The 22,916-nt window shown below is 39.8% G+C and overlaps 1 protein-coding gene across 1 annotated transcript in view; it reads left to right on the forward strand.

The window, feature by feature from the left end:
- Nucleotides 1-21,595, forward strand: part of FAM184A (family with sequence similarity 184 member A) — a 62,497-nt gene extending 40,902 nt beyond the window's left edge. The window contains exons 10-18 of the mRNA XM_054174005.1: nt 4,523-4,735; nt 6,053-6,206; nt 6,594-6,721; nt 8,786-8,970; nt 9,466-9,612; nt 14,245-14,362; nt 15,000-15,104; nt 18,859-19,061; nt 20,834-21,595. Of these exons, the coding sequence (XP_054029980.1) occupies nt 4,523-4,735; nt 6,053-6,206; nt 6,594-6,721; nt 8,786-8,970; nt 9,466-9,612; nt 14,245-14,362; nt 15,000-15,104; nt 18,859-19,061; nt 20,834-20,915 (1,335 nt within the window). The 3' untranslated portion in view covers nt 20,916-21,595. The remainder of the gene's footprint in view (nt 1-4,522; nt 4,736-6,052; nt 6,207-6,593; nt 6,722-8,785; nt 8,971-9,465; nt 9,613-14,244; nt 14,363-14,999; nt 15,105-18,858; nt 19,062-20,833) is intronic.
- Nucleotides 21,596-22,916: the final 1,321 nt, after the last annotated feature.

Genomic DNA, 22,916 nt, shown 5'->3' on the forward strand with positions numbered 1-22,916 from the left:
TGAAAAATCAGTGAACTGTATGCCAAAGTCAGATCTTGATGAAGTTCGACATTTAACTATCAGTGATATCAGAGATCATTCCTGTTCTTAACAGCTTCTCCCTTAAGCAAACCAGACAGATGGGAGAGGAAGCTCAGAACATAGGTGGGTTTGTTCAGACTGGCACTGTCAAAAGCCAGTGCTGGAGTGGGAGCTGGTAGAGGTCAGTCTGTCATCCTCAGCAGCATGATATTTCCTGTTGCTACACCCTTGCATAGAAAAGTGCTGCTCTCTGCAATTTCCATAAGATGATTCTGAATATTCTTTTTGCTGATCCAGGAGAATAAATTGTAATTTATGGTTTCTGTGTTTCAACAAAGTGTTGCCTAAAAGTTCCCAACTAGGGGCTTCCAAGCTGGTGTCAAAATACTTGCTGTCCCCTGAAGAAAGCCAGCTTCTTGACTGACCTGTGCCAAAAAGGGGAAATTGGTCATGCTGGATTTGAAGTTGTTCTCACTTCATTTCTGATGACTCTTGTGTACCCCTGTGTGTGCCTGTCTACACCATTCATATATGTGTAAACACACAGCCATAGTTATATATGAATGATGTGGATTATGTATATGTTCAATAATATTCTATATGGAACACTTACTTGGTAATAAGTCTTAAATGTTTGCTTTTCATTAGCAGTCAACTCTGGTTGTGGTACAGTAGTAAAGTAGTACATTAAGTCATTTTTTACTGGGGACTTTCAGGAAGAGCCTTATGTACTCATTCTGAAGTTTCATAAAAACAAAAGTGTGTTAATACAAGTCTGTCTTCAGTCTAAATTAGTTTTCTGCCCTTTAGCAGTGAAATTTGATCTTTAATATGATGTGTTTAACATGCTTGTGATATTTCAGAGCCACTGCTGCTGGAGTCCTTTCATAATATCTTTTCTAATAGGAATGCAAATTGGTGTACTTAATGATTTCTTCCCCAGTTATCTGCCATAGAGGTGAAGAGAAGACAGTTGGGTCATTTCAAAAGTGTGCAGTTGCATAATACATGAATATATAGTAACGTTATGTTGAAGAGAGAATGCTGTCCTGTATATTCAAAGCATATCACAGGGAGACACTTCATTCTGTTCTGTGTTCAGTGGTTTATATACTGAGTCAAAGCAACCTATTCATGTATTTTTTTTTCCCAGAGAGTTTGCAACTTCTTTTTCCCTGACCAAATTATAATGAATGTTCTATGTTTTACTCTCCCTTCCTTATCCCTTTTTCTTTCACTTAGTCAATATCTGAATGTTTCCCTTTATTCCTGTGATCTTTTCTTCATAGCGGCACTGTCTCGGTGAAGCTTTGCATAAATCTATCAGCAATGTAAGTGATTTGCACTTACAGCTTGTGAACAGGGCATGTTTGCACTGAGAAATCTGCATATCCTGTGGTACTGCTTTAGAGCTTTAGCCTATGGAGCAGAATACATGGCCATATTTGAGAGGAGAATATTTGCTGCTAGTTATCAAAAGCTTGTGTACTCGTATGCATCCATTCATCTGTGTAAATGTTTATGTCACTACCCATCAAGCACTACATACATGGTCATAATACAAGCAGCATTTTTATGTCATTGTTCAAGCAAGCAAGCTTGTGGGCAGTGCAAATGTGTATTGCAGAGCTTTCTACAAAGCATGAGACTGCTGCTGTATTATTATAATTTGCAGTTTTGCAGTGCAAGTTGTAATCATAGGCAGAATATTCTTTCTAGGTTTTGGGTTGGTTTGGGGGTTGTTGTATTATAATTCTTAATGCTTTTAATGTGTTGAAAACCTTGGATAAAGGAATTGCAGTTTCAGAGAATAATGTTCAGAGCTGTTCTCTTTTGAATCCTTAACACAGGAGTATTGAAGGAATGCTCCAAAGGCAGGCAAGGGGAGGCACTGATGTTTTCAGAAGGGTGCTCTTAGGGATATTAATGTATGTAGTGGGTAATCAAAATAATGCTGAAAATCATGTGCTCTTCTAAAAAGGACAGATTTTTAATACCTTATGCACTTTCAATAACACCAAAAAGAAATATTATGATTATTAGAAGCATAAAGTACTCTGACTTGCTTGTTAGAATCATGTAATCCTCATTGTCCTTTATATTCTGTATAGTCTATTGATGCTAGTAAGCATCTCCAGATGTTGGTTCATTTCAGGCTGTGCTTTTGCAGCCATGTTAATCTGGTGTAAGTGTGAATGCTCTTGATCAGGAATATCCTTCTCACTTCTAAGGTGGCTTTCTGGCCAGATGTCAGACTTCTCTTGGTCATCTCTATTAAAATGTTTTCTGCATTTCCAAGAAATCAGTGAGGGAAAAAAATTTTGCTTTGCCCATGCTAAAAATGTTTATAAATGTTATACTGAGAGTTATCAGAAATGAGAGCAGGAATTTAAACGAGAGGCCATTTGAACTTCATTGCATGGTGCATGCTAACTGCAGCAGTGGAGTGACTCCTTTCCATTGCAAGAGTTAGAGGTCAGATGGCACATCTACATGGAACTTGTAGCAGGACACCATGGATTTAGATAGTGGTTGTATTTAATTAATATTTCTTCCATGAGTTGCCCCCCAAAATACTACCTCTGGTTTAAGAAAGCTTGCTGGATGATGGTAGACTTCAGAGTCAAGATCCCTATATTTATGCCTTGGCTTTGCTTTCCCAGGGTGACCCAGACTGGCCATTTCTGGAGGCAGAACAGGAGATTAGACAAACCTTTGGTCTGCCACTATACAATTTGTGTGTGATACTTAGAGTTAATGCACTTGGTAAAACATGTGGTTCAGATTGTAGAATGTAGTGTATGCCTCGCTGTACTCCATCAGTTAGAGCTAATCTGTTTCAAGGGTATCTGAAGTAAAATATTGTTGGTGCAGTGCTCTGAGAAGCTAGAATATAGATGCCCAGACACACAGACATGGTAGATTTAAAATGCAACAAGCCATGCTCATCTCATTCAAATTCATTTGCTTGATTTGTTTTAATGCTAATTTTCCTTCAAGTGTAGCTTTTTTTTTCCTTTCAAATCTGCTTCAGCTGTGCCCTTCTGAAAAAATACACCCAACAATAGTCATCAGGCTGCAAGTTGTCCCTGGTGTGCTGCTGTTAAGTGGTGGCTTATAATGTTCTGTAAATCAATAAATTGATGTGCAATGTCACTATGAATTTGGCATAATTAATGTTAAGAGATGCAGAATCAAATGACACTCTCAGGCTGACATTTGTGATTCAATGTTATGTAATGCTCTGAGGCCTGAAAGGTATCCTTACTGATTCTAATCTTGGGCAGTGCAGCAAAACTCTTTTTGCTGAATCTTGTTTCCAGAGCTGAAGGGAATCACTCTCGTGTTTGGCTCTAAAAGGAGTGCAAGTTCAGTCTTTTCAGTCTGAAAAGATGCTGTCTGATGTGAAGAATGAAATATAGCTTCATTATAAAAAGATTGATGGGACTTTTTTTTTCCAAGGAGCACAGTGTACTCTAATGTACTCAAATGCTTGTTGGGTGAAAAGCACCATTTGTAAAATGATGTGTTTCTAATAACATGAGTATTTCATGGAATCATAGCATCAATAAGGTTGGAAAAGACCTCAGAGTTCATCAAGTCCAACCTGTCACCCACCACCTCATGACTAACTAAACCATGGCTTCAAGTGCCACGTCCAGTCCCTTTTTGAACACCTCCAGGGACAGTGACTGCACCATCTCCCTGGGCAGCACATTCCAATGGCTAAGTTCTGTGAAGAACTTTCTCCTCACCTCAAGCCTAAGCTTCCCCTGGCACAGCTTGAGACTGTGTCCTCTTGTTCTGGTGCTGATTGCCTGGGAGAAGAGACCAACCCCCACCTGTCACCGTTTGTGACTCTGCTTGCTCAGACCTTAAATCTTGAAAACCAGCAGAAAAATCTCAGTGCATTGCTGAGCTAACAAAAACTAAAAAAAGGAGGGGAGAATCCATCAGGTGTAATGTTTTATTTGTGACACACAGTGCTATGCTACCCCTTCTATTTCAATGAGAAAACTACCAGTCAGATAGGACCACATCACATCAAAAGATAGAAGAATCAATCCATCTTAGGTGTCACAGGCTAGCATCCCCAATCAGCTGCAGGGTTTTCTTTACAGAGTTGGTGTGATCTTGCCCTGAAGAATAGTTGGTCTTAGCAATCAAGTGTTTGATTTCAGGCATTGATTGTGTCTTTTTATGTATTGATCTTCATACAAAACCTAGAAGTAATTATTTTTTTCTAATTTGGCTATGAAAAATTTCTTATAGGTAGTGCTGTAGTGTGCACTGACAGATGTGATAGCCCTTACAAACTGCTTAAATATAATTATTATTTCTCTGAGATAAGAGACATTTGTAGATGGAAACCATTGCTTAATTGTCTTTTAGTTCATTTCTGGCTTTAAAATTCTAAGTGTTTTCTTCTTTTGAATGTTCTTCTCAGAGTGGATGCAAGAATTGATGACTAATGGATATTTGCTGTTCTGTTGTGGGTTAGATCTCTTTACTGAAGCAGAATCTGGAGATGCAGCTTTCCCAGTCACAGAGCTCTTTACAACAGCTACAAGCCCAGTTCAGTCAGGAGCGGCAGAGGCTGACTCAGGAGATCCAGGAATTAGAAGAGGAGCATCAACAAAGGCATAAATCACTTCAGGAAGCGCACATCCTTGCCTTTCAAAACATGGAAGAAACAAAAGAGCAAGAGCAAAAGGCATGTTAATATAGATATTCCAAATTGTTGTAGGGAAGGTTGCCTTTTTAGCAATTTATTTACACAACTGGAGGTAATGAAGAAAAGTACCTGCACAAACACCACATTTCCATGTCAGATGTCTTACAGTAGCATTTTTATCCAGGTAAATCTGATGAAGACATATGGAAAATCACCTCTAAGAGTGGCATTGCTTCATGCCTTGCTTTACACTCAGTATATGCATATATAAGTCTATTTGCATATCTAGACATAAAAATGTAGGTTTTGTATCTAATTATCAATACACAGTAGTTTGACATTGCTATCCAGAACATCAGTGCAAAACAGATTTGTTTCCATCTTCCATTATATCTAATTTCACAGTTTTTTTAGTGTATTTCCTAAAAATTGACCCATTTTTTAGTGTGGTTTATATTTCTATCGTTGCAAATGTTGCATAAACTACATTCTGCAAATTGCAAGATGATTTTCATGTCCAGAACAATGTCACACCCCATACTACTTCAAAAACTTGACTAAACTAGCTTTAAATATCAACATTTTGGTAGTGCATGGTACTCCACGTACTTTAGGTGTCTTAATTTCTTTTCTTTTAATGCAGATCTGGACTGTACCTTTTGCATTCAGTTTTTCCATTGTCCCAGTGGAGTGCTTTGGTTCACTTCCCAAACTGATCTTGGCATGCACAAAGTGGATTCATTTTGTTTGAAATGAAAAGTCAGCGATGTGCACCGGGAGCATTCCGCTTCATACACTTCTATAGGGAATAAACAGGGATGTGGTTGAGGAGCCAAATGTCCTTCATGTGCACACTAGACCTATCTGTGGATCTGCACCTTGTCATGCTGCTTTCTATTGTAAATATCACAGAAACATTCAGGTTGGAGAAGACCCTCAGGATCACCAGGTCCAAGCATTAACCCTACTCTATGAAGTTCACCCCGAAACCATATCCCCAGGCACCACATGTAAGCGAACTTTAAACACATCCAGGGTTGGTGACTCAACCACCTCCCTGGGCAGCACATTCCAATGCCTGACCACTCTTGCTGGGAAAAAAATACTCCTACCAAAAATATCCATAGATTAGTTTTCTTTCTTTTTTTCTAGCTGTGAGCAGAACTCAGTTCTGTGCATGGGTGCCACTGACAATTCTTAGTGAGAGAAGAAAGTCTGAGTAGTTATTTGTGCACTTGTAGTAGTTTCTAGGGTATGGCAATGCCTGCTTTTTGTTGCCAGTTCTTTATTATGTAATGTTTTTTTTACCTTCCCTGAGCAGGTGTAGAAAATGCTTTGTCCATTTTGATTTCATAGGAATTAGAAGAACGTTTGCAACAGAAACACTCTGAAGAGCTGCATGCACTGAAGGAAACACATAAACAAGCCATGGAAGGTTTCAAACTGGAGATGGAACAGGAACTTCAGACTCTACGATTTGAGCTGGAGGATGAAGGAAAAGCCATGTTAGGTAGGGAGTGTTTTCAGATTGGCAAGTAGGTCCCAAAGCATTTTCTACTCGTACAAAAATACATGGAGGTATGTGTGTATGAGTGATTTGTCACACTGAGTCATTCAGTGTTGACCTAGTTCCTCTTAAAATCAGTGTAAGCTTTAACAGGTAAGCTCAAAACTGTTTGCTTCTGAAAATTCTTACCTGTTTCTGGAAGGAGTAAGAGACCAAATTTCATGCAGAGTTGTTTCAGGAAGTGACAGGAGTAAAATGCCAGCACAGTTGCTTAGATGATGTAAACAGTGTGTGTTAGGTCAGCAGCAGTACTTGAAGGAGCTAAAATGTTGTTGTTAGTGAATGTAAACATTTGCAAACTGAAGTTTTCTTTTTGTTCATGGTAACCAGCTTCCCTGCGCTCAGAGCTGAATCATCAACACGCAGCGGCAATTGACCAGCTAAGGCATAACCATCAACAAGAACTGGTGGCTGCCAAAATGGAGCTGGAAAGAAGCATAGAGCTTGGCAGGAGACAGGTAGGAGCCATTGCTGGCAACTGACTGTAAAACTGCCTGATCTGTATTCGTTTTCTCTTAGCTGGAGACAAGAAGTGTTATGCACAAACTACAAACATAATCCTTCCCAGCACCATCCCTGACAGTTTACCTTAGCTTCCCTGCTTAGCTGCCGCTGCTTTCAACAAACCTCATTGGAAGCCTTCTAATGTCTCCCATGTCAAGGCAATGTCAGAACTGTGCAGCTGTCTGGGATCACACTGGCTTGTCGTGAGAGCAAAGTGCCACTTCTCACAAAACTCTACCCATCCTCAGCTACCAGAAGAACTCAAAAAGGAAAATCCTGTTTGTCTCTGCAGCCTAGGTGAAGGCTGAGAAGTGGTTGCTTAAAGCCAAACCTTTGCTTCAAACCTGTGAGGAGCCAAATTGCAAAAGATAAATTAGCATCCCATAGCACAGAGGAGAATGTAACAGTTTGTAACTGTTTCTTAACACAACCACCACACACAACACCCCCCACCCCCTAAGAAAACACCCACAAAACAAACCCACAGTTCCCCAAGCTGCTGTTGACTACCTTTGCTTTCAGCAGCAAACTGATTCCTTCACTTGTATCTTTCGTTTTTCACTTTGTACACATTTCTTTTTTTCAATAGTAACTAAGAATTCAAAACTTGAACTCTGTTGAAAGGAAGCCAGATTCTACATTTGGCTGTACAACAGGCTTTTCAGGATTCATTTACTGATAGTCCAGCACTAAGGGCATAGAGTGGGTTTAGAAATCCATTAACAGAGGAAACATGTTTAGTTGGATATAGCCAACACAGGCAGTCAAACAGCAGCCCTTCTTTTTCTCTTCCTTGCTGGTTTGAAAGTGTGGGCATGGAGGTAAAAATGTGGTGCTGTCAGCAGTGAACAAAACCCTTGCAGGATGTAGGAGAATAGTTTTGGTCATGTGTTAAACCTAGAAAAAGACTCCTAAAAGAGATGTCAGAAGAAGAAGCTTTAATTACAAGAGCAAGTGTTTGATCTAAGCAAATGCCATGTACTTGTGGCCTCGTGATGAGCAGATCATTGTGCTAAGCTTTAGTTACACTGAGGGCAAAGCAATTAAATTGTGTTTTCCTGTGTTGGAATGCTCATTAGTTCAGAGGATCAGAGCTGAACTAGATGCAGAGAGGTCTGAGCAGGGTGGTTATATTTGAAATATTTAAATGTGGATAGAAATTTTCCAGGGCTTTTTCTTGCAACCTTAATACAGTCTTTCTGTAGGGAGGTAGAGAGCTATTTTTAAAGGTCTGTTCTTAAAGATGTCCTATAAAATTTATTTATTGGGAGATGCTTGTATTTCCTGGATGCATAAGGCACAATGCACAATAACAGATAAAATTGGTTTGAAATATCTGTGCAAGCCACATGGTCATTAATTATTGTGAACCTGTAAGAAGTGGAACTGATGGAAATTGAGAACTCTGAAAAAGGTTGACATTTATTACAGACTTTGCCTAAACTGGGTAGAATCATTAAAACCAGGGTAGGTTCTGGATGAGTTTCTCAGATGTTTACTTTCCTGGACGTTCTTGTGCCAAAAGGATGATTTTATTGATTTACTGGACATAAATAGTATATAAACTACTTAGCATATGTTCTGCTATGAGATATATATATGTGTGAGAGGAGATTCTGAGTCATTGTTTCTGGGTGCCTTTTTGTTCCATTTATGGGTTTGAAAAGGGAAAAAAATAGTTTCTTTATATTGTATGTTGAAGAGAGAGAAAAATGCTAAATGCCCAGAACCCTGGTTCTTACCAGTATGTGTGGGCAAAGAGACAATATGCTGAGCTACACAAACCAGGCAATGACAGGTATTACATTTTCTCCCGAATGAAAGCAGTTTGTTCCAGAAGTTTGATTTCTTCTTTATTTGTCCTTGTGCACAATAAAACCACCTCAGTTTAATGACATTTGTGTCAGCATCAAAACCTGCCTGTTGAATGGAAAGTTCTGCTCAGCTGTTCTCTTCCAAAAGCAAATATTGTGCTTCTGGGAGTCTAAAGTATTTTGCCGCTGCTACTTGTGTCACAGGAGAAAGACTTCTTGTGCCGAATATCAGATCTCCAAGATGAACTGAGACACCGAGACCACCATATATCTGAACTGGACAAAGAGATTCTGCACCTTCATGAAAATATCAGTGCACTGACCAAGGAATTAGAGTTTAAAGGGAAAGAAGTGCTTAGAATACGTAGTGAATCCAACCAACAGATCAGGTATGGATTTTTCCACTCTAAAGTCAGATAGGTATTGTTTCCCTGAGTAAAACAACATGTGAATTACCATTTGGAGCTTTTAACTCATCCTCTCAATCAAGTGATGTTTTATCATTTAGTCTGCCTTAGAAAAAAAAAGCTATGCCTGTTGCTAGTGAAGTTTAGTGAATGTTCCCATACAGCTGAGCTCCATTCAGAGAGAAAGTTCTGGCACATTATAGACAACAGTCCACTCAAGTCTTGGTTTGTGATGTTGTGGGGTTTTTATAATTCATTACATTGGTTCATTTAAAAAAAGCATTAAAGGAGATGCATTTCCCATGAAATAAGCTAGAAGATTGGAGGCCAGTAAAGCAGTGGGCTTTGAATCAGTAATTCCTTCTGTGTTGTCTGATGCTGTCTAAAAGCCATTAGAAGCCTGGCAGAAAATAGTGATGAAGAAACAAGTCTGCTTTGAGAATAACTCTCTTTTTAACAAAAAAATAAATTAAACAGGATGCATGAGCAAGATTTAAGCAAGAAACATGAGAAAGAGCTGGATGTCTTGACAGCAGATCACATCAGAGAGAAACAAAGCATGCTGGCAGACTTTAATAAGACCCAAGAGCTGCTCAAGGAAATTAATTCAGCTTTACAATTTTCGTAAGTTCTGTTGTGTTGAACAAATTGTCTGTGTAGCTGCCTTTGAGTGAACAGTTTATTCTGGTGTCCATGAATTGCTGAAGATACACTGCAGAGATGCAGATGTGAGGCACTGCTTTAGATGAGTCTTTCTCCAAACCTATTTCAACTCAAGCCTTCAAAGTTTACATGCACAACCTATGACTGTTAGAAAGATGCTTCTGTTCCAGAGAAATCCTCCAGCCTTAATGTTTCTTGCACCACACAGCCTGTGGGATAGCTTCCTACCTTTTCCTCACAAAAGCCTTTGCCAAAGGGTCATCTCCCTGGTGCCCCTCCCTGGAGGTGTTGAAGGCCAGGCTGGATGAGGCCTTGAGCAACCTGGGCTGGTGGGAGGTGTTCCTGCCCGTGGCAGGGGGGTGGAACTGGATGATCTTGAAGGTCCTTTCCAACCCAAACCACTCTGAATCTCTGAATGTGCAAAAACCTCAGTCAAGTAAGGGGCCCAGTTCTGCATTCTTTAGACAACACAACTCAGTAAGCTTTTGAGGAGTTCAGTGAAATAAATTGTTAGGGCTTTGACTGGAGAGCTTGAAGTAGGAAAGATTAAATCTCTGTGGTGCTCAGAAAAATTGGAGAAAATATTACTTCATACATGACTTGCTCAAACTTAAATACATCTTTTTTTGAGAACACAGGAGTTCCTTCAGCAAGTTGATAAACTGTACAATATTTTCCATTAGGAACTCTGATTGGAGCATGAGTGATGCAAACGTTTTCAGGTTTGCCAGCAGAAGGAGCAATAGTGTCTGAAATAAGCATAATATGAACATAACCATTACAGAATACTTCAGTGTCTCCAAGTGCAGTGGTTTATTGGGGGGATCTAATTCAAGCCATAACACCAGGTGGCCACCTGGGGTTAGGCCACCTCTAGGCAGAAGGGGAATAGGGATGTGTTATCTAGGTGGTGTCATCTTGTCTTCCACATCCTACCTTCTTTATCTCTGCAGCATATTTTCTGTGTGTTCAGTCAGGGTTTCTGGCTGAGGTTTCAGAGCACATTGAGAGCTTCCTGCCTCTAAGTTGTCACTGAAGGTTTTGCATTTGCAGCACAAAAGACTGCTGGCAGAGAAAGCAATTTGGTTTAACTATGATAGAAAAGTTTTTAAAGTAAATGTTTTTAAAGGGACAATAGAGAGCAAATGCATCTAATTCTTTCATAATAACAAACACTTAGAAATTGTCTTCAAAGAAGATGGGTGTAAAATTCTAGTTCTTACTCCCTCATTAGCATCCACAAGGCACACTCTTGTGCCCTGGGAAGTGTGGTAAATTAAGTGTGAACTACCTCCTCTTTACTGCCCTTATTTTCTGTAACATGCCAAAGAGCAGCCACCAGAACTAGGTTTTGGAACTGTTTACCCTAACTTTGCCTCTTATTAACTTGTTTGGTTTTCAGTATCCTAAAATTGTCTGAATTTAGTTTGTTTCCTACCCCCAGATTTTGCTCAACTTGGAGTTGCAAGGAAGCAGCCACTGGCCTACAAAGAGCAAACATATGCAGGGTCATAGAATCTTACAGTGGTTTGTACTGGAAGGGACTTATAAAGGTCTGCTAGTCCAACCCCCCAGCAGTGAGTGGGGACAACTTAAACTAGATAAGGTTGCTCAGAGCCCCATCCAACCTGACCCTGAATGTTTCCAGGGATGGGGCATCTACTGCCTCTCTGGGCAACCAGTTCTGGTGTTTCACCATCCTCATCATAAAGAAAGTCTTCCTTCTATCTAGTCTAAATCTACCCTCTTTTAGTTTAAAACCATCAGCCCTTGTCCTGCTACAGCAAGCCCTGCTAAAATGTCTGTTCCCATCTCTCTTCTAGGCCCCTTTAAGTATTGAAAGGCCACAATAGGGGCTCCCCAGTCTTCATTTTTGCAGGCTGAACAACCCCAGCTCTCAGCCTTTCTTCACAAAAGAGGTATTCCAGCCCTCTGATGATCTTTGTGGCTTCCTCTGGACCTGCTAAAACAGATCCACATCTTTCTCATGCTGAGGGCTCCAGAGTTGGGAAGCAGTGTACTCCAGGTGGGGTCTCACCAGGGCAGAGTGGAGTGGCAGTCACATCCCTTGACCTGCTGCCCATGCTGCTTTGGATGCAGCCCAGGATATGTTGGCCTTCTGTGCTGAGAGCCATTTTGCCAGCTTATGTCCAGCTTTTCCTTCACCAGCACCCCCAAGTCCTCTGCAGGGCTGCTCTCAATCCCTTCATCACCCAGCTTGTTGATACTGGAGATTGCCTCCACCTAGGTGCAGAGCCTTGCCTTTGGCCTTGTTAAACCTCATAAGGTTCACATGCACTTGCTTCTCAAGTTTGTCCGGGTCCTTCTGAATGTCCTCCCCAGCTGCACCACTCAGGTTGGTGTCATCTGCAAACATGCTGAGAGTGTTCTTGATCCAGCTGCCTGTGTCATTGCTGAAGATATTAAACAGCACTGGTCTCAGTCCAGACCCCAGAGAGACACCACTTGTCACCCCTCTGCATCTGGAAATGAAACTGTTGACCACTACTCTCTGGGGTAGGTCGGGGTGTCCTGACCTGTCTTGCAGTGTGTTATCTCTCTCTGCTTCCCCTGAAGCTGGGAGCTGTCAAAAAGAAACTATTTTAAAAACCCCAACAACAAAATAACAGTACAGGAGAGTTTCATGCAGCTCTTTCTTGAGTAACTGTCTGCAGATGCAGCCTCACCTAAAGCACAGTCTCATGAATCATAAAACCAATAAGGTTGGAAAAGACCTCAAAGGTCATCAAGTCCAACCTGTCACCCAACACCTCATGACTACTAAACCATGGCTTCAAGTGCTATGTCCAATCCCTTTCTGAACACCTCCAAGGATGGTGACTCCACCACCTCCCTGGGCAGCTAACAACTCTCTCTGTGAAGAACTTTCTCTTCACCTCGAGCCTAAACTTTCCCTGGCACAGCTTGAGACTGTGTCCTCTTGTTCTGATGCTGGTTGCCTGGGAAGAACAATGTTAATGGAATGGAGAATCTTAGTGATTGAGAGCAAGCATCATTATTTAGGTTCTACAGCTAGAGTCTTTACATTACATTTTCTCTCTTTGAACCAGAAAAAGCACAGTTATCTGAAACACTGGAAAATAAAATTACAGCTGTAAGTGTGCTCTGCACTCTGGGGATCTGGCCACAATAGCTTCACCCAGCAGAAAATGTCTAAACACAAACTGAGCCAGCTGAGCATATTTCTGTTCTGCTGAGTCAGGTGCCTTTTCTGAAAATAAACCCAGTCATGTTGTTCACAGTCACAATGTTTTATGTAAATACATTATGTAATCTCCTCTGATTATTTGAAGGTTATAAATATAATTTAATAGGAGCTGGGGCTATTCTTTTTTTTCAGCTGTAACTCAAAGTTAAAAATCACATAGCTGCTCCTGAGGGGAAAATACTTCACCGCAGTGAGAGATGTCTACGTCCAGGTGTCTTTGTGGCAAGAAGTTTGAGCTGACACCTTAAATTCATGGATTTTTGCTTTTTTCAGGCTTTGTTTGGGATTTTTGTTTTTTCTGCTTTAGTTACTTCATTAAATTTGTTACATTTGCTGAAGCTGTTCCAAAAGTTGTTTCACTGCTCTACACCAGGGCTGACTATGTCAGACAGGTATTTCAGTCGTTTCCTTTGGACCAATGTTTAGCATCGTGAGCATTAGATGATGTTTCAAAGAGACCTTTAAAATAGTCATGTCTTCAAAACTTGTTCTTTAAGGAGAAACAAGGATGTTTATGCAATATTTCTCAGTTGGCTTATTTCACTTCTCTCCTTTAATGCTTTCCCAGCAGGCATTTCAAATTCCCTCCTATTTTTTTTTTCCTCCGAATGTTTCTCAATTGTTACATTTCTCTTAACCCAGCTATCTTAATATCCAAGTGTTACTGCTTTTCTTTTGCAGCTCCTTCCTTTAGCTCATCTCTAATGGTGCTAAGTTGCTTTTGTGGAGAGGAATTAGTTACCTATTAGTCTTCGCTGTCGTGGATATCTTTGTTCCAGTATGTTCCACATGAACTAAGGAAGATGGTGCCAGCCTTGGCTGTCTATCCAGTTTCTCCAGTCTCACAAGCATGCATCTTCATTCAGAGTAGTCAGCAATAAAAAGGAGTTTGTTTTCCTCATCAAGAAAGTGAATAGCCACCTTTAAAAACATGAAATGTAAAGCTCTGTAGTCCCTGTATATTACAGAGGGATCAATCCTAGCCATGTCTTCTGTAATTCTGCTGTCCATAATATGGCTTTGAATGCCTTAAATTCAGTTTGTCTTCTAAGAAGCCTTTTTGCAAACCCCTAGTACTACATGCACAAGAAAGATGTGAAGGTTTTAGAATTTTGCCCAAACCATTAGTTACTGGAGCAGATGTTAGGGTTGTTGTTGATAGGGTTTTGGGGTTTGTTTGGGGTTTTTGTCTTTTAACTAGCTGAATTTGAATGGTAATGCAGAAATTAATTTACTTCAAGGTGATGAAGTCATCTTCTGTTTTCACTCCCTGAACTCTCTGTTGTGCTAATCAAAGATGTAACTATTCACTTATCATTTAACACTGGCTCAGGCTAAAGGGGGTGTTCTTCTTTCCTATAAAGTTTAGAAGAAATGGAAGAAAAGTACCAAAACAGAGAATCAAGACCAGAAGACTTGCAGCTTATCTCAGAACTGAAAGACCTAATTGCAGAGCGGGACCAACTCATAAAGAAATTGATTGTAAGACTTTTATGCTCTCTTGATTTAATGTCTTGACAGATATGAAAGTTAATCTAATTCAAAGTGGCTTCAATGTATTTAAAGAACCATGTTATTCATATTCTTCAACACATTATTCCTGTGGTTCCATTGACTCATAATAGTAAAACTAATTAGATACAGAGAGCTTTGCACAATCAAGCATAACACGTGATTACAAAAAGTATCTCAGTACGACCTTGACCAGATGTTTCCTATCTCCAGTCCTGGAATAAGCCAGCCACGTGAGCCATACAAGAAGTAGTCTCTTCTTTGAGGTTTCTCAGATCAATTTCCTGATCCACTGAGCTTCTCAAATTCAGAGCACAACACCCTGGTTCAGATTAGTCTGAGATCCTGATTCAGAAGAAGGAATGAGTCTTTCCCATTGCGTACTCCATTAGGTTATGCTTACACTCAGGAACTTAGAGCCACATCAGAACTGCATAAATAGAAATCATTTTGATTAGTACATAAAATACTACACAAAACATGAAATCTGAACTGAAACATTTTGGAGGCACTCATTTCTTTTTAAAGAGGTAATTTTGTAGGCAGATTTGGCCACTAACTGATTGAAAATGCATAAAAAGAAGTTTCTATTTGTTGTTCTTTTTAGGAGGACAAAAAGTTCTATCAGCTGGAGCTAGTTAACAGGGAGACTAACTACAACAAAGTGTTTAATGCAAGCCCTAATGTTGGTGTTATTAATCCATTGGTGAAGGTATGTTCCATGGACTTCATTGCTAAAGTGAAGAAAAAGAAATTTATACTTAGGATACAGTAAAAAGAAGAGATCTGTGTATGTGTGTGTGCCTGCATGTGTACATGTATCACTCTTAGAAGACATGTTCAAAACAAGGAACTTAGTTTTCCATTTGTCTCTACTTATTTCTGTGTAGGTTTGTTCCTTTTTGTGTCGTTGAGAGTTCCATTGACAGAGTTGCCCTGTTTTGCTAGACATATGTGCCATAAACCAGTTTAATCTCACAGAACTGCAATATCAAAAGTGGCAAAAAAGCACCAGAGGGCAGGACTGTAGCATATAATAGAGAAGACTGACACCTGTAACCAGTTTTTAGTCCATATTTTTTCTTGGTTAATTTGGGAAGTGCCAGGGCAGTTCCCCTTTTCAGATGGTGCTCGGGATGGAAGCGCATTAAAGACAGAGGGAGAGGGTCGCTAAAGGAAGGGAGTAAAGGTGAAAAGAGGAAGGGAAAGAGAATTAAAAGGGCATGGAATGAGCCTGAATGGGGAAAAAAAGAGTAATACTGGAGAAATGGAGTGACAAAGCAGGTATAGACTATGATAGCAATAGGAGACAGAAGTCAGTCTTCAGCCTTCTCAGTTATTGTCACCTCCTATACAAGTGAAAACACTCCAGTAGCAGCCTTTTCCAGTTTTCTCCATCCTGTTGAACAGTCTCCAGTGAAGGCTACTGTACAAGCAGGCATAGTCTGTCTCGTCAAATCCCAGCAGCATTCCTTCATGAGAAATGTGAACAGACTGCAGAAGGGTGCCTTCACTTAATCACCAAATGTGAAGGGCTGAAAGGAACCTTGAAAGATCATCCAGTCCAACCCCCCTGCCAGAGCAGGATCACCTATACCACATCACACAGGGATGCATCCAGGCAGGTTTTGGGTATCTCCAGAGAGGGACACTCCATAACCCCCCTGGACAGCCTGTTCCAGTGTTCCCTCACCCTCACATTCTATTTCTTTTCACCATTAAGGAATGCTTCCTCTTCAGGATAGCCGATAGGTTATTTTACCTGCATGGAAAGGGAAGCAATTTGTCCCAGCAGTAGAGGCAGAACAACTCTGGAAGGTTCTGAAGTAGAAGGTAACCTGAGTGGCACAGTATGAGCAGCTCAGGTGCCTGAGAGCTTCAGTAATCAAGGTTCAGTCCCTGTTACTTGAAAGGAGGTTTGGCTCTGTTGTGTGAGACCAGGCCCTGTTATTTAGCAAAGCCTCAGTGTAGTTTCACATCGGATCAGCGCTTTGCCTACTTCTGCACAAACTGCTGCAAATTTTCAAGATCCTCCTACACTTTTCAGGAGCCCTGCAGCTCTCACAAGCTTATCTGCAGATGCCCAGCTTTTCTGCATAACAGCATAAAAGAATGTAGTTTGGGCCCAGTAGAGACAACGTCAGGAGTGCCAGACGCAATCTGAATGCTTTGTTTTTGCGGTGAAAGGTTGTTTGAAACTTCTGGAAGTTTGTCTGAACCACTCATTGAGAATGATGTGAATGTAACCATCGAGTGTTTCAGCTTGTGTTTTGTGTGAAATCTGAAGTGTTGGGGAGAAGTGCTTCACCAGATTTCCACAGTGATAATTCATATATTTTTATGATATGCTTCTATCACTTCAAATTGTTCAGACTTTGGAACTGTCTCGTGCGCCAGAAGGTTTTGTTCTCTCGTTTTTTAAGTTGTGGACTATGTCACTTTATTTTGTCCAAGCATGTACTGTGTTATTGGAGAATGAATTACAAAGCAAACAAAAATCTCATTCTCTCTCTCTCTCTCTTTTTTTTTGGTAATAAAAAGGCAGAATTGGAGTTCCTACTTTGCATATTACTGCAAAATGAGAGCCATTGCAGTCTGTATCACGGCTTCTCCTATTTATGCAATGGATCTGTGTAGCATTCTTACATCTGAAGTTTCTTAATACTTTGCATGAATTTCATGGAAACAATACACTCAACTTTGTCTCTCCATATTTGACTGCTTCAGAAGCATAGACTGTTTTACAGAGGGCAAGATACAATCTGTAGTACTTTTCTAAGCACTGTGAATAACAGAAATTTTCCAGAAATGAGCCACCTAGGAAGCACACAGATTTAACTAGAGTGTTTCACACCATTTCAGTTACAGTGTATATTAACTTGCAGATGTCTTACACACAGCTGCTTGCTTTCGCCAAACTACCTTTTCCACCATAGAGTTATTTCAGCTACTAGAGAAGCGAAGTGTATAGGACAGTCTTCACTTATTCCTTTGCAGCTGAAGAGCTTTGACTGATGCTTAAAAAAAAGACCTTTTTCTATTGCAGCTTTCTGTTAAATCGGTGAGGGGGGTTAGTTGTGGTTTGACAAACATCTCCACCAGTGTGGCTACAGCTAGTAGCATTTGCATCTGCCAGCCCTAGAGAGGTCAGGCCATGAAATCAAAGCTAGCAGAGAGCCAAAGAGAAGAAAGTACAGACAAACACTAGGACTCTGTGTCTCTGTTTGATCTCGTGCCTGCCCTTGAATGGAGCAGCTCTTCTGTTTCAAGTGGAATTCAGCTGGAAAACATGATACAGAAACAACATGAGCTTCCACCTGCATTTCACTTTATTTAGTTCAGATTTGTGTAGTCTATAATCCTTTCAGGGTGTTGTTTTTTCTCCCCTTGCTGCCTTCTTAGGGTTGCATATATGTAACTGGATGGAAGTATTTATTATATGTTCAAGGAATACATAATTCATGGGAATAAGTTAATCCACTCATTCCAAAATCCTATTTTTGGAAGTAAGGCTTTTTGGATATTAATGCTTTATTGTGGACATGGACTGTTTTACAGAAGTCAGAAAAGGCACATGGAGTCCTGTCAACACAGCTGGTTTTACAAAGCTATAAAATTAGTTGAAGCCTCCTTCTACATGAAAATATGTGTAAAAGTAGAGGGGCTGAATACTGATTCCTCTGTATGATGTGTTATGGAGAGTTAAAAAGTGATGCAAAAATAAAACTCATCAGTAAGTATTTGGAGCCCCTTAAAATCCTCTCGGTAGAGAGAGGATTAAGAAAAATGCTCTGTTGTGCCATCTGGTGTCTCGAAGTGGCAAATGTAGTAGTGTTAGAAGCCTGGCCTGCAAGAAGCTGAGCTCCTTTTTATCTTTAGCAGTGCTGTGTAACGCTTGCTGACTACAAGGCTGTAACTACTGTAGGAGAAATGTAGCCGCTTCTCTGGGTTCCATGTTTTAGCTATCGAAATGTGCCTCAGTGATGGGGTGAAACCTGTTGGAGAGTTTCATTTCTTTGGTCATTGAGATTGGCTGTAATTACATTTGGCAGCAGAGCCATTCTGCTGATCTGAAAAAAAAAAGAAAAGAAAAATGAGATTTAAGTAATCATGAAAGGTTGAACAGACTGAATGACAGCTCTGTCTCAACTGTCTTCAACTGAGCAAAATGTTGTATTGGAAGATCTCCTAGAATGTACTCATTGATTATTACCCAAAGTCTTAAAAACTTGGTCATCTTGATCAGAAATCTGATTTTTCTGTTAAAATGTGTTCTATTCAAGTCTGGTCAAAGCAAATAGAACTGCCATTGGGCGGGGGGGAAAAAAAGGCAAGCCAAATTTATCCCAGTTGCTCTCCTTCAGAAGAAACCCCAATCCAACCATCAGTAGAACTTTGATATTTGCAAATTTCCTCATCTGTCCTGGTGCAAGAAGCCTTCCTTACATTTGTTATTTTTAATGCAGCAAAAGAAGAAGAATGATAAATCAACAAACAGGTTTGTGAGTGTCCCCAATTTAAGTGCTGTGGAATCTAGCGGAGTGGTGGGCAATGGACATCCCAACCGCCTGGACCCCATTCCTAACTCACCCATCCACGATATTGAGTTCAACAGCAGCAAACCACTACCACAGCCAGTGCCACCCAAAGAGCCCAAGATGTTTTTGAGGTGAGCAGTGCCTCACCAATCTCTTTTTTTTCTTTTTCTTTTTTTTTTTTTTGCTTTTGTCTTTTTTTTTTCTTTTCCTTTTTCTGAAGTCAGGAAAATTTTGCATTCCTAATGAGCTAAATCCCACTGTGTGAACCTTTCAGAGGTACAAGTACTCTAATGGCATTTTCAATTTTTATATTAGATTATATGGATAGCCTCTTTATAGTATTCCTTTTTATTGCAGACCTGGTTGAGATGTGAAGTAGTCTCTCCCTTTTTCCTAAGTCTCGAACTTTGGACACCTCCGTAGCTACTTTAGCAGAATTCATGTGCTTCCAATTGTTTACACACATGAACAATTGTTTTAAATGTCTGTGTTATTTACTGACTGTCACTTAGGAATTGATACTAGCACAGAATTTCTTTCATTCAGTATTATATGCCAATGGGGTTTTATGTAAGAAAGCATATTTTCTGTGCTACATTAGTGTTTTGTGTTCCCCCTTTCTTCACCTGTATCAGGTTGTTTTAGAGAGTAACCTTGCCACAGCAACAGGAAATGTGCATGCTTGGATGCTTAATGCTGAGCTCCCAGTAATCAAAACCAGCATTAAAGTCTGAAGTAATTCTTGCACAAAATCATGTAATTCACAAATTCAAAATGGCATTGTAGAGGCAGGATTTAATCTTTTGACTTGATGCCCCTATGCAGTCAATGCACTGAAGGGCTGTATTCTGTATTTCATAGGTGCTGCTCTCTTACCTCAAAGTTGGCAGATTAAAGCAACATGTAATTGCCACAGTTTGTTGTTTACTCTCTCCTTTGGTTTAATGCAAAAGACCACATACCTAGCTTCTATTACTAATAAAAGGAAACAAATAACAGGGTCTAAAGTAGAAGAGGTACCACCATCTATTTCAAGAGAAAACAATATTAAACAAAAAAACCAACAAGCCTAGAAGTTACTGATGCTTATTTTTTCCTGTGCATGTGATGTGCATGAATGTGCTCTGATACCTGTAACATGCATGTGCATGAACTCGTGGACTGTGGTGCTGGAGCTTCCATTCCAATTCAGTTTGTGTTCCATATTATCCAGTAGGGATTCTTCGATTACCGATTGCCCCTTTTTCTTTTATTGATAAAGGAACTTGTGTAATTAAATGTAAATGATTCTGTCTTGCCCATTCTGTGAGCATTTTAAGTATTCAAGGGGGAATGAAATCTTGTTCGGAGTGCAGCAGTTTCTTTTTCCCTCTAGGATATTAGCAAATTTAAATGTGTGCATGAACAGCACTGCCAATGATAGTTGTGCCCAGTGTTCAGTAGGAGAATGTGTATTTCTGTTCAGTTGCCAACCAGTCTTTGTGAGCACATGGCTACAAATATGATGCTTGCATCATATTTTTTTTTAATGAACTTTACCACAGGAAAAGGATGCTAAAAGAGGACCTTCTCCAGCTTTCCCAAGAAAATCCTTTTTATTCTTCCTGAAAACCCACAGCTGCTAATGAGATTTTAAATCATGTTTTCCAAAATATTACTTGCCCACCCTGTCATGTGGCTTCTGAACTGACTTGTCTGTGCTGCTGATGCTCTCCAATGGAGTGGATAACCACAGATCCTGTAGGGAGACATTAAATCATGTCCTGAGGCACACTGATAATTATTAATCCATGGGGGAAAAAACTGAATGGTCTCTGTAATTTCTCTTTTTCTTTTCTCCTGGCATTTGTAAGGTTTGTGTAGTTATGGGATAATTCTTTCTCTTTCCTTTCTGTGAATTTAGCCCCCCTCAGACTGATACTTCACCAGTGGCTTCACCAGATCCACAGCGCCAGGAGTGGCTTGCCCGGTACTTCACGTTCTGAGCGATGCTTTGTTGTTGTGGCACAGCGAGATGTGGACTGTTTATAAAAGAGCATGACCTTAAGTAAACCCTCATGTGAACAAACTTCCCTGTAATTTGTCAAAACACTGTGAATGAGAAAGTATTTGTCTTTCTGATTTGACACTGCACTGTATTTCATGTTATCTTTGTTGGAATCACTTGACATGGTACTATATAATGTGTGTAATTATAACTCTTATTTTTATTTAAAATGGAAGAATCTTTAAACTTTGTAATTACTGCATAATAAATTTTGGTAGAACAAACATAATGCTTTCCCCCCTTTTTCCTATAAATGTGTTTTCTTTGATTTCAGGCAAGGCTTTCCCCCCCAAAAAAAAACATCATTGCATGGTTACTAGAAATACAATTGAAATTGTGAAAGGAAAGAAGTATCTAAACCTCTCTGGTTTGGGCAGGATGTGTTTAATGCATCTCCAGTTCTGTTCTGGTACTTGGTAGCACCTTCAAAACTGTCTCCTTTTAACCTTCAAAAGGGAGAATGTGACATAAATCACAACTAGAATAGCTGCTAGCCTTCAGAGCAGAGTGATTTTGACAGGAGGCCACAAATACAAAAAGCCCCAAACAAGGAGCCGTTCCCTGGGGAAGGAGTTGTCGCCTTACCTGTTGCTCATGAGGATTTGCTCTTTAGTCTATCACTGAATTGAAGCGGAAACTGCTCCCACAAATTATGTATCTTTTCTATCAATATTAACAGAAAGAAATGCTTTAAAACACTTAGAGTACTGTACTAAATACCTGCAGGGATCAAGAAGTGACATTTTTGGAGTATATAGCCCTTCTTTGGATAAAATTCATGTCTGAGGGAGGGGGAAAAAAAAGGCAAACAACAAAACAACCACCCACCCAACTTTTCCCCCTGTATTCACTCCACAGATAAAAATCTTTCATTAAAACTTCTCTTCCCTTGCCTATATTAAAAGATTTTTCTTCTTCTAAAACTGATAAGTGAAAATGTGGGGTTTGTTTTTTTTTCAGCTACTGAGCATGATTCTCCAATCTGCACCTTTTATGCTGCTGCCAGTGTTGCTCAAGAGTTTTGTTGCAGTAGATAGAGATCTAGAGCTTAATGTCTTTTTTATATATATATATATATGTATATGTTTTTCATTCAAAGATTACCACGAAGTAACTCACACTGGTAGTCTCAGGGAGAAAATCGTCTCTTTGTTTTATGAATGTATTTTTAAGCTGAACCTTTTCTCTTTTAAAAGCAGGAAATAAATGCTTGAGTTATTTGGATAAGGTTTTAGCTAGCATATGTAACAGACTTTAATATTTCATCTGAAGCCCTAACTTACATCCTCCTTTTTTTCTTTTTGCTATATGCACAAAGGTGAATCCCCAAATGAAGATACTTGCTAATTACAATGAGTTTTGTATGTAGTATATGTATAAATGAAAAAAACCAAACAACCAACAACAATAATTTGTATGTTTTCATATCAACAATACAAAAATCTTCTAAAATGAACATTTTAAAACTTCTATCTTAGAGTTCAGCCTGAAAGCTCCACCGAAAGCTGTGTTCTGGCTGTGCTGCCGTGGATTAAAGATGCACAGAGCAGATTTGCTGTAGCTGGTGGACTCAACTGTAGGTATATGCAACTTTTTAATTTTAGAAGAAAGCCATATTGGGCAAAATGTCAGATTTCTTGGCTGTTACCCAAAATAAAATAGCCTAGCTCATTTTGTTACCATGTTCTGAAGCGAGTGTTGTGTGTTTCTTCTTGCATGCTTTGCGAGGGCTCAGCCTTTTTCGCCCATCCTCCGCTTCATGTGTGCAACTTTGCAGATGCAGTTAATAACTGGAATTGGAAGATGATAATATTTGCATTTCCTTGACCTGTTCAGTAAAAGCTGTGCCCGTGGGTTTATTCTTAGTAGGTATTTTTCTTTCAGAAAGGAGAAGAAAGTGAAGAAGCACTCAAGCATCCAGTTACCACGCCTGCCACAG

Source organism: Dryobates pubescens, chromosome 28, assembly GCF_014839835.1.
Source record: "Dryobates pubescens isolate bDryPub1 chromosome 28, bDryPub1.pri, whole genome shotgun sequence".
In the NCBI taxonomy this organism is placed as follows: Eukaryota; Metazoa; Chordata; class Aves; order Piciformes; family Picidae; genus Dryobates; species Dryobates pubescens.